General features: G+C 42.7%; 1 protein-coding gene across 1 annotated transcript; it reads right to left on the bottom strand.

Moving 5' to 3' along the window:
- Window positions 1-2,914: 2,914 nt before the first annotated feature.
- On the bottom strand, window positions 2,915-8,002 carry LOC139414337 (transmembrane and coiled-coil domains protein 2-like). The gene is made up of 5 exons (XM_071162254.1): window positions 7,655-8,002; window positions 5,901-6,314; window positions 4,097-4,713; window positions 3,549-3,684; window positions 2,915-3,439 (listed from the first exon to the last, which is right to left on the bottom strand). Exons 1-5 carry the CDS (start codon window positions 7,655-7,657, stop codon window positions 3,140-3,142), a joined length of 1,470 nt encoding a protein of 489 aa, XP_071018355.1. The 5' UTR covers window positions 7,658-8,002; the 3' UTR covers window positions 2,915-3,139.
- Window positions 8,003-12,600: the final 4,598 nt, after the last annotated feature.

Genomic DNA, 12,600 nt, shown 5'->3' on the forward strand with positions numbered 1-12,600 from the left:
CATCTCCTAGAGATTTCTCTCCTAGAGAAAGCTCAGGAAATATTTAAGCCTTTATTTTTGTTGGCACAGAACTAACTCCATACTTACATTCCCATTTGTATGGTTTATCTTCAGATGAGTCCAAGACTTTGTGGGGATCGTAGAGTTAAACGGAGAACACCATAGTGTTTGTGAGAGTTGCCCTTTTCCATAGTGGGGTCATTAGTTTGTAGCCCAAACAGTTCGGACACTACAGACAGAATTTGGCACATCAGCAGTACCGACGTCAGACGAGTCTATCATGTTCATGAGTCTCATCTTTCCTTATTAGTTTTGGACACTTTCGTGAGAAGACAGATTTTTTGGGATGTCTCATGGTCTGACAAACACTGTTGTAGCTCAGCCATCTTCCACCACAGATGCGGAAGGCTGACATAGGAGGAGGCGGTGAATTGAGACGCAGCCAATGCAAAAAAACACATCTCTAGTTTATACTGACCGATTATGATGGGGATCTTTTTCATTGAGTTAATTCGATTGACACATGGGATTTAAACTATGTCTGTGTTTCTCACAATATTAGTTTGTGTTTCTCGAGAGAACGGTGCCACTGTCAACACTCATTTTTCAGGTTCAGTCAAGTTCTTGATTTTGGCGCAGTGAAGACTTCCCTTTTACTGTCCACAAAATAAAAAATATACATATTTTCCACTAGGAGGTGCCTTTGTGCTGCTGAAACTTACTATGTGATTGTGACTATTTTACAAGACATACATTGTGTGTACAAAACATTAGGAACATCTGCTCTTTCCATGACAGACTGACCAATTGAATCCATGTGAAAGCTATGATCCCTTATTGATGTCACCTGTTAAATCCACGTCAATCAGTGTAGATGAAGGGGAGGAAACCGGTTAAAGAAGGATTTTTATGCCTTGAGACAATTGAGAGAAGGATTGTAAATGTGTGCCATTGAGGGTGAATGGGCAAGACAAAATATATAAATGCCTTTGAATGTGGTGTGGTAGTTGATACTAGGCGCACCGGTTTGAGTGTGTCAAGAACTGCAACACTGCTGGGTTTTTTCACACTCAACAGTTTCCCAGACCCACTACCTAAAGAACATCCAGCCAACTTTACACAACTGTGGGAAGCATTGGAGTAAATGTGGGCCATCCCTGTGGGATGCTTTTGACACCTTGTAGAGTCTATGCCCTGATGAATTGAGGTTGTTCTGAGGGCAAAGGGGGGTGTACAATACTAATGTTTTGTACACAGTGTATTTTAGCATACTTCAGGGTCTGTCTGATGGTTGAAGCCTTTCCAAAGAAATCCTCACTAAAAACCTATAGCCCTCTTTACTACATCTGACAACCTTGACAACTCTTCATTTTTTTAGGGCTCAGTCTTAGCCTTTGAGAGTTCCATAGTTTATTTAGTAGTGTTGGTAAGAACAGTAAACTATTACATTTTGGCAACAGAACCAACCTAAACGTGTATTCCTTCAAGCATTTGAAATGCAGTTGTGCAGAGTTGGTAACCTCTCACCCAATCACATATGAGGATTAGCAGTTTTACTGAGCCAGTGAATAAAAGTGAGAGGGGGGGCAGTTAAGTGTAAATAATGCTGTAATCCACAGGATTAGTGGGTGAATATTCAGTTGGGCTGGAACTGAATACATTTTTAGACATATATAACACATTTTTTAGCCCCCCCTGACTGAAATGATGGACACAAGATATGTCATAACTTGATATAAAAACAACCTTTAGCTTGAACCAGGCTAGAATAAAATGTTGAAGGGGGGTTACATTGGGATTTTATAGGTTGTGGAACTCTATTTGACATTTGTAGTAATTGTTTCATAATGAAGACCCAACTATCACAGATTACTTACCATATTATATTCTACTCCACTCTCAGTACTGTTAGATATACATAGTTGCATGCAAAATGATCCTACTTTCCAATATCATGCAACATTAGCATATAGTTTAAAATGTATTTATTAAGAATGCAACAGAGTTGTGATGGATTTCGCAAACTGGATAGAAATATGGAAGCAATGGTCTAACATGCCTATGAATCTGACACTACATATATTATTAGCTGCTCTACAACAACAGTGGTTATAAAATAGCATTGATGCTCAGAATAGATTATAGATAATTTAGTAGTTTTGATTATCCATCTCACCAGATTACTTTCTGGCCCTCAAATTCTTCTTTACATCACACATAAGACACTAAAATGACTGATACACCAAAAAAGGTGTAGTTTTAAACACCAGAAGAGATTGAGTTGACTGTTTTAAAAATAATATGGAGATGAAAGTAAAAAAACATTTAGGTAGAAACTGTCTACAGACAACAGAATGTTATTAAGTCCAAAGAGTATTTCTGTTGGTGTTGGAATGCTACTCATGCCAAGTGCATCACACAGGTATAAATGCACGTGAGGACATGCATGAGTAGTACATACCCTAACATTGAGCAAAAAAACAATCCTTTTGCTTGGCCTTGTCCTCCAAATATACAATTGGCTCAACAAAAGGGTAACAGCAAACATGGTTTAGCAAAGACAAAGTATAATTTGTTCTTTTATCCATTTTCATTTTTAAGTGTAGACCTATACTAACATTAGAAAAATGTGTCAAAGAATTTCAACATGAATTCTCGAATTGTAATTAGGTCATAGTGACTACAGTACAATGGCGAGTTGACACCACTAGATTGGTCATGAGAAAGAGCAAATGCTTGAGTTGCCAAGCGACCAGGCAGATAGTTCCTCAGGTTCCTTGTCATGGTAATCACCATAAAACACCCAACACTCTTCCTTAAATGTCTCTCTCTCGACCATCAGTCAACCAGAAATGCCCCCCCCCCCCCCCCCCCCCCCCCCCCCCTCCGAAGGAAGTCTTCACCAGTTGCTTTGTAAAGACATTTTTTGACCTTTCAACCCTCTTAAGTACGACTCTCTGAGCATAAATCCTATCAAAAAAGTGCACTGGTTCTCTTTCAGAAATATGAGTTTTGTATTCAAGCTCTCTGAGTTTCAGACTGTTAGAGTGTCTAGGGCAGCTCAGTGAATCACTCTGGTCCCTCTGTCCACATCCTGGTCACTCAGACACAAGGGCGTGGGTGATTGGCTGTAGGAAACTCAGCTGGGCATTATCCACAGCTCCAGGAAGTCCCAGTGCTTCCAAAGGATGAACAGAAACAGGGCCAGCATGACGGTGGTTGCCACCCGCGCTCTGGTTTTCATGAGTGGGGTGATGAAGTTGGCCAGGGTGGAGACGAACACCAGCACTACGGCCATGAGTGCCAGGATGATGTTGATGAGTTTGCCCAGCAGGGCGCGGGCGTTGGCGTTCTCCACACCCTCCAACTGCACCACCTGCTGCTGCTGCTGCTGGAGCTCCAACTTAGTGATGCGGGTCAGGCACGACTCCACCGCTTCCTGCAATGTTACAACTGAATTAGGGGAACAAGGCTCATTTCTGGAGTCATACTTGTTTATCTACAGGAAAAGCATCATAAACTGTAAATCCAGGTCTCTATCTCTCTACCTGTATGTCTCTGGCTCTCTCATAGGACTGGTAGGCCACTTTCTCCTCCATGCTGGCCAGCTCTTGTTTCAGATTAGTCATTTCGTTTTGGTGCAGCTCTGTCAAGTCATTCAGCTGCTCTTCCAGTCGCTCATACCTAAACAGAAAGAGATTTTTTTTAATGTATAAGGCAGAGCCGGTATAATTTAGACCAGCGGAGTAAAGACCAATTCAACTAATTAGAGAAAGATTTGACATATTTATGCAATTTTCAAGGCGTCACTCCGTTTAATTTAAGAAACAGTTTTATACATTAAAACAACTACTTCTGATCTTGACAAAACTTGAAATGTACAAAATCTGTAAAAGTTCCCTTGACCTTTTTAATTATCCTCATGAATATCATTCAGCATAAATCATGTAGTGTAAAAACACTGAACATAATTTACACTGCTGTACTGAAACAAGCTAAAAGCAAAGCAGCTTGTTTCAGCAGTTAGTGTGAGATTGATGTATACTACCAACTCTCATTCGATGCTCTGTGTATTGGCCTAGGTGTTGGTCTGCACCTGTATCTCTCCTCCTGCAGGCACTGGTTCATGTAGGAGTAGTCACTCTGCAGCTGACTCTTCATGTCCTCGATGGCATCCTCCATGTGGGCCTGGCTGGCCTTGATCTCCTGCAGGCCTTCCAGCAAGGCGTCCCAGGAGCTGTGAATGTGGTGGTGGTGGTGGTGGTGGTGCCCATCCAGTCTGGGGCTCCCCAGGCCAGCCTGCCCTTGCCCCGACATCCCACCTCCTACCCCAGCCCCGCCTGAGTGACTGCCTGCCACTGAGCCAGAGGTGGCACTGGAGCACTCGTCGTCGCTACCGTACTTGGGGCTGGAGACAAGGGTGGCACTGCCACTCAGGGCTCGTTGAGCGGGTGCGTCCTCCGAGTGCCCTCCCACCCCATCCTCTATGAGGTGGGAGATGTTGTCTGCACTGCCAAATTTGTTGCGGATCAAGCTGGCGAACTCCCGTGGCTTAGACACCACAGCTCCTTTGACCCCTTCTACCCCTCCTTTGACCCCATCCACCATACCCCCGCCAAAGCCATGGAACCCGGCTCGTACATTGGCCCCCATGTCCTTCAGCCCCTGTTGCATTTCCCGCAGAACATCCTTAGGCTGACGGGCTGGACCATTCTATAAGGAGGGTAGAGGGAGGACAGGGGATGGAAGATGAGAGGGAGAAACAAAAAAAAATTGGATAGATTGACAGGGTGTAAAGGAGTAGCAGATGCATGGGTGGATAAGTGGTGAGAGAGGGATGGAAATTAAAGTGGAATGGTGGAGGTGACACAACAGAGCAGGGAGATAGGAGAATATAAACATACTTTATCAATAAGAGGGCATAGTCAGAACAGAACCCTCAGATAATGTACCTAGGAATAGGGTTGGGCAGGTTTATGATAGCACCTATACCAAGGAATTTTGAAATACAGGAGACATTATTTCCAATAATGTGGAAACAGTTTCTTTAAAATGTCAATATTTGTACTTTTTAAATAAATGAATGTGTGTATTAGTTGAAAGATAAAGCTAACCATTCTTATTTGCTTTTCTACAACAACAAAACATCTTTAGATAGTAAGTGAGTGACATCTCATGTCATGTTCTACAAAGCCAGGTATTGAAATAGGTATTTTCAACAATCCTTTGTTAAAGGGAAATTCCACCAAAAAATGATCTTTTGATATTTGTTTCATTAGTTCATTGTTGACATAGTCCCAAAAATGTTTTGCTTGTCAGCACTGAAGTGTTAAAGATATGTAACTTTCAAAATACATAAATACTCCAGGGATGATTTCTATATTTAATTCATAGGGTAATGTGGATATGGCCCAACCCTACTTATAAAGTGACAACATGTATCATAACGTCAGTGGAGGCTGCTGAGGGGAGAACAGCTCATAATAATGGAATGGCATCAAACACCTGGAAACAATGTGTTTAATGTATTTTATAGCATTCCACTGACTCCACTCCAGTCATTACCAAAAGCCTTTCTCCCCAATTAAGGTGCCACCAACCTCCTGTGCATCACCTCAGAAAGCAGCAGTCAGGGTAAAACATTCAAGTGAGACAAACACATTACATTCCAAATGTCCCTTAGGAACAACTGAGCCATGGAGAGGAGTCATCATCAGTCATGAGATGGAACCAGTGTGGCAGGAACCAACAAACACACACACACACACACACACACACACACACACACACACACACACACACACACACACACACACACACACACACACACACACACACACACACACACACACATACACACACACACACACACACACACACACACACACACACACACTCACCTGCTCTGTCTCCTTCAGCTTCTTGTGGTAGTGCTCTAGCTTTTTGTGCAGGTGGGCGATGGTCTGTGCAGACTTCTGGTTCTTCTTCTCAAACACCTGTTTTATGCGCGAGGCTTGCTGCTTGTCTGCGTTGTGGGCCAGCTTCAAGTACTCGGCTACGTTGTCATCTCTTGCCTCCTGTTCTATCCGAATCTGCTCAGTTATCTTCAGGATCTTCTGCTGCAGGTGCTCCAGAGCGACCCGCGTTCGCTGAGGCTCAGAGACCCCTTCAGCCCCTCCAGCCACAGTCCCCAACCCGGCCACTGCCCCCGCCCCCACACCCACCCCAGCCCCATCCAAGCTGATGTTACCGTCAGAGCCGCCATGGCTGGCTGAGGGGGGCAGGCCCAATGTTGTCACTTCGCTTTTATCCAGCTAAGCAGGGACAGGGGATGGGGGAGGCAGAGGTGACAGAGTGCGCGGACAGGGAGAAAGTGGTTGCCATGATTGATGTGAAGTCAGCATCGCAAGGTAAACATGATCTTTAAAGCAGAACACCCATTACAATGACAGATCTAGTGACTGTTCTCTTTTCACAGACTTTCCCCCAGATCCTTGGCATAAGACTCAGACAAAGTTACTGTGTTACGCCTTAAAAAACAGATTTTACATCAAGTGTTTTCACAGTGCATACTGCTAAACTGTGAAAAACTATTTTGGCACATGAATACCCGATGAATGTGATGGTGATAATAATGATGGTGATAATGATGGTTAGGCCTAAGACAACGATGAATACTGTGATTATTAGTTCAGAAATCTGCACTATCAATGTATCATTCTATCCCTTTTAAACTTGTGTAATGTATGATCTAGTGGTGTGATGCTGCATGACATAAACATGGGGGAGTACCCTCCCACTTCTGCAACGTGGCAGGCAGCTCAACAAACAATGGAGGTCTAATCTCCCTCAGTGTGAATTCTTAACATCTCACTGAAAGACACAACCATCTGTGGACTGTTTAAAAAGGGTAGAAAACATCTAGTTGTTTCTGGGAGTGGGAATTGTTGTGTTTTAATTATTACCCCATGTCACCCGGGCAGACATCACAACACTACTGTCACCAACCCCAGCAGACAGGAACCAGGGCAGACACCACACATATCTCTGCCCTAATTCATCTAGTCAGGCCACTGAGGCTTTATTAGGATTGTATTAGCATGTAAACGAGGTCTCAGAGGAGCCACAGTGCCCTGCACTATTTCCCAACAGATCCACTGACAAGCAGGCGACAATTTTAGAAAGTAGGTTACAATCAGGTAGCTGCATTGAAATGGAGGCATGTGATTTTAATGGACGAATGACTGCAGGCACTACAATACCAGGCTATTCATCTATTCCTTTTATTTCAATGAGAGAAAATGGAAAGCTTATTATGTTACAGACTGGATGAAGGGAAGAAATACACAATGTTCCTTCCTCTCTGGATGGATGGGAAAAAATACAACAAAAACAACACACACACAGATCCAACAGTGTGTGTGAAAACACAGGGTTAGGTCCACGGTGGGTGAGGCTCCTGGAGACAAGAGCAGAAGCAGGGAGATAATCATAACAGACGGCTATGGCGTGAAAAAAAGGGTCTTCACATGAGGAGTATACACGCACTGCGACATGGGTGAAATGAGTGATGGGTGTCAATGAGAATGGAAGTAAACACTAGAGGATGATGAGACAAAACCAGTGCAGTGACAGATTAATTTGGGAACGTTACCATACTGTTTAATCCAGGATTGGCAGTGCCACTGCAGGTCTGTGTTCGAGGCCCATCCTTCTCCTCCACTTCCTCCTTCTCCTCCTTCCTCCCCCCTGTGGTCACACGAGACCCTCTTTCCTCAATGTCTCTCCCCTACCCAATATCTGCCTATCGCCTTACCAGAGCTTCATGCTCCATTGTTGATAACAAAGATGTCTGCAGCCTCCCTGTCTTCCTCCATCTCTCTCTCTCTCTCGGTGTCTCTGCTGTTGCTCTCTTTCTCCCCCTTTGTATCTTACGCTTGCTCTGTCTGTCTCTTTCTTTCGCTCCCTCACTCTCTCTCTTTCCCCTTCTCGCTGTCTGAGTGCAAATACTAGCGGTCCTGCTCTATCAAGGCTGTGTGAGCAGAGGCACAGATGATGGAGGGAGAAGGGAGGGGGGATGGGGAGAATTTAGCGCACGCGCGCAGGTGCCTATATGTGCTGAAGCCAGGGAAGCGGAGAGGGGGAGGGAGGGGGGACGGTAGTACAGCAGGGCTTGTGTCAGGGCCTATTGCAGCCATTTCATCCCTTAAACCCTGAATATACACCGCCTCACGCATGTTAATGGAGGGCTGCTGCAGTGGTTCACAAAGAATGTGGATCTACGGCCAGGCTTATAAAGGAGTGCCCTATCTTCTCTGTCCCACAGTGCAGCATTATATAGGCAGATGCAAAATGAAAGCCATTTTCATAAAAAAAAGTTGAATAGAAATAGGCCTACACACACTGGTTATAGGAATGCTTGGTGAGGGTTTCCAAAACAGAGAACTAATAATAGTCTCTTTGTGATGGACGGGTTCATATTTGATGCCCTTATTTATTACATATGTTTATTTTTCTCTTGGTTCTCTCTAATGTGTTGGGAGGTTGTTGGGTCTGTAGGGATTTGGAGGGTTGCCATGAGCTCTCCTCAGACTTCCTAGGGGAAAAGCTCCACAGATACATTATGTCTCACACAGCCATGCTTCCATGCTCAGCTGTATTTATGACAGAAGGAATTTTTATTGTGGGTTATTTATGAATAAGCAACATAAATATTTTTCTATCAACATTTGTATTTATTTTCAATAATAGACAATGCACACATACTGGAGGGTCCAATCACAGATATCAGCAATCATGACAATCCACACAAAACAAAATTAAGTTTCAAGAACGATATAACTATATGCAAACTGTCAAGAGTTTACGCCATAGTTACAGAGTACACAACGTTATGATCTTCCAGGGAGAAGTAGGAGTTAACAAAACAATTTCATCATGGTATATTACTGTAGAAGAAAATGTACCCCACCCTCTCCCTTACAAAGTAGGTGAATAAATGTTTTAATTGAAAGCATTGTTAAGATCTTTTGGAGTTTGTCACAGTCCATCACACACTTCAACTGTGGTGGCCCAAGCTTTGTTTATCACAGCCATTGACCGCTCTATACGAGCAATTTCTTGAAAATATGATTATTGTGGATGTGATAACCACCATAAAGCTTTTGAACTTATCACAGAATAGAATTGTTGATGATTGATTTCGCCCAATCTAGACACACCTGGGTTCCGTAGAGGTCTTAGTCTACATCGCCATTCCTAGTTGCAAGTTAATCATTGATCAGAAGTGAGGCGAGGAGCAGAGGCATAAGAGCACCTCACACAACAAGAAAATGCATTTTGAGACACAACATTAGAACCATGAGCAACACAAAGCAGGAGGTCATTGCTCTTGCAGCTCCTGCAAACACAACGGATGAAAAGAACAGCTGCCCCCCCAACATCTGGACTGAACTCCTGGCTGCCAGAGACATGGTAGTGGAGCAAAGCTTGGAGCTGAGTAACACAGATGCCAAGTTGAGAGCCACCAAGGGTGTGGTGGAGAAACTCACCATAGTTAATGAAGGTACAGTAAGAGATCAACTCAACTACTGTCTTTGGTTGGTTTTATTTAATAAATATCCTTCAACATTATTTCTGTCATTATAGCCATGGAGGCCAGGCTGAAAGTCAGTGAGGGCTTGGTAGCGGGGCTGAAGAAAGAAATGTCTGGTACTGTAATGCACAAAGCAACATTTTGATAATCATTCCCTTTTGGTACTTTTTGGTAAGGGTCCCTGCCCTGTGTCCACAGAGAGGTCAGCGGTGGTGTTCTCTTCTGCACTGGGGAGCACCATAGGGCCTTATAACAATCACACCACTGTGGTCTTCAAACGAGTCTACACCAACATCGGTGGGGCTTTTGATTCCTCTACTGGTATGTATAGTATATGTGTTTATGTGTCTGGGTTCGCATATGTCAAATGATGCATGCGATAAGTTGTAACAGTGGGCATGCACTGTACATCTTAATCTCAAGTAAAAAGTACATGTTATACAACGGGTGGGTCTAATCCTGGATGCTGATTGGTTAAAACCGCATTCCAGCCATTGTCTATTACACAAGTTACCACCTGGTAAATCTATGACGTTGAAATGCCTGTTTACTCTGTTCCATCTTTCACGGACCCTCCTCTGAATTGCAGGGGCGGTTCCTCCTGCAGGCAGAGGAGGGTCGTTAGTGATTGGAGTCACCTGGGCTCAGGGTATTTATACTGCTTCATTAACCACTCTTGTCTCTCTCTCTGCTCCTCCAGGTATGATCTGGTTTTGTTTGTTCCTTTGTAGTTTTACGTAGTTTTCACTCAGTCATATTCACACACACAGATTCACGCATCCCTGCACTTTACATACACTCTACATTATGATACTTTCACACCTCATTCCTTTTTCTTTGTTTAAAGTTAATAGTTTTGTTTATAATAAAGAACCTTTTTGATTGGCCTATACCTGTTGTTCGGGTCCCCTCATTTTTGCCACAGGCTATGAGCTGGCCTGTGACACATCTGACTGCACAATCCACTGTCTCATCAACTAAATCACTAATATCTTAATGCTTATATTTAGGTTGGGGAGAATGTGTATGCTCAACTCAGGAGTGGAGCAGTTGCCCTTGATGATCCCGATGTTGTCACTACTTTCAGTGGTCATCTTCTGTTTCCAAGGTGAAAAATGGGCACAGGAGTGGAGGATTGACCAAGGTGAGGCCTCTGACAACCACAATGGGCTCTGTCAACTATTAATAGCAGTAACATAATTACAAATCCTATTTTTATTCTAGCTCTCGACATGATAGTATTCGTAATCATTATGCTATAAATACAAAAATACTAGGGATTTAGTTTTTAATCTTCGTTTATGCAAATAATTTATATTTGATGAGCTAACTTTCACAGTTTTCAGAATATGATGAGCATGATTAAAAAGAGTTCATGATGTGGTAATGATGTATAATGTACAGAGGTACTTAGAAATGTAATCAAACGTACGCTTGGCCCCGTCTTCATCCTTAATGAAGATTTTCCTGAGTTACAGTTCCTATAAGGAAATCAGTCATTTGAAATAAATTCATTAGGCCCTAATCTATGGCTTTCACATGACTGGGAATGCAGATATGGATCTATTGGTCACAGATACTTAAAAAAATTATTACACTTCTCCATTGTGCCGAAGGTGAGCATTTTCCCACTGAAATCGGTTACGATGCCGAACTGCAGTCAGGTCAAGAGCCTGGTGATGACGATAAGCATGCAGATAAGCTTCCATGAGATGGTTTCTGACAGTTTATGTAGAACTTCTTCGGTTCTGCAAACCCACAGTTTCATCAGCTGTCTGGAATGCTGGTCTCAGATGATCACAAAAATGAAGAAGCAGGATGTGGAGGTCCTGAGCTAGCATGGTTACACGTGGTCTGCAGTTTTGAGGCCGGTTGGACGTACTGCCAAACAACGTTGGAGGTGGATTATGGTAGAGAAATGAACATTAAATTCTCTGGCAACAGCTCTGGTGGACTTTCCTGCAGTAGTCAGCATGACAATTACATGCTCCCTCAAAACTTGAGACATCTGTGGCATTGTGTTGTGTGACAAAACTGCACATTTTAGAGTGTCCTTTTATTGTCCCCAGCACAAGGCTCACCTGTGTAATGATCATGCTGTTTAATCAGCTTCTTGATATGCCACACCTATCAGGTGGATGGATTATCTTGGCAAAGGAGAAATGCTCACTAGCAGGGATCTAAACACATTTGTGCACAAAATCTGAGAGAATTAATTTCAGCTCATGAAACGTGGAACCAGCACTTTTACATGTTGCATTGATATTTTTGTTCAATATAAATATGGTTCCATAGAACTACGATCTGTATTACATAAATATTTTGTTCGATTTCAGAATCGATGCCTGACTGAGGTGGAGAGAAACATTTTTATAAATATTGTTTACTTATCTTCAGGTCAAAAGATTTTCATGACACCCAAAGGTGAAACAATAAATGTACTTCAGGATAATATATACATACTGTATTTATTTAAAAAATAATAATCTAATAACCAATTACACATATCTACCTTATTTCACAATAAATAATATTTTAGTTGTAGCTTTGAACATACAGTGCCTTGCGAAAGTATTCGGCCCCCTTGAACTTTGCGACCTTTTGCCACATTTCAGGCTTCAAACATAAAGATATAAAACTGTATTGTTTTGTGAAGAATCAACAAGTGGGACACAATCATGAAGTGGAACGACATTTATTGGATATTTCAAACTTTTTTAACAAATCAAAAACTGAAAGATTGGGCGTGCAAAATTATTCAGCCCCTTTACTTTCAGTGCAGCAAACTCTCTCCAGAAGTTCAGTGAGGATCTCTGAATGATCCAATGTTGACCTAAATGACTAATGATGATAAATACAATCCACCTGTGTGTAATCAAGTCTCCGTATAAATGCACCTGCACTGTGATAGTCTCAGAGGTCCGTTAAAAGCGCAGAGAGCATCATGAAGAACAAGGAACACACCAGGCAGGTCCGAGATACTGTTGTGAAGAAGTTTAAAGCCG

This window comes from Oncorhynchus clarkii, chromosome 7, assembly GCF_045791955.1.
Source record: "Oncorhynchus clarkii lewisi isolate Uvic-CL-2024 chromosome 7, UVic_Ocla_1.0, whole genome shotgun sequence".
NCBI lineage: Eukaryota > Metazoa > Chordata > Actinopteri > Salmoniformes > Salmonidae > Oncorhynchus > Oncorhynchus clarkii.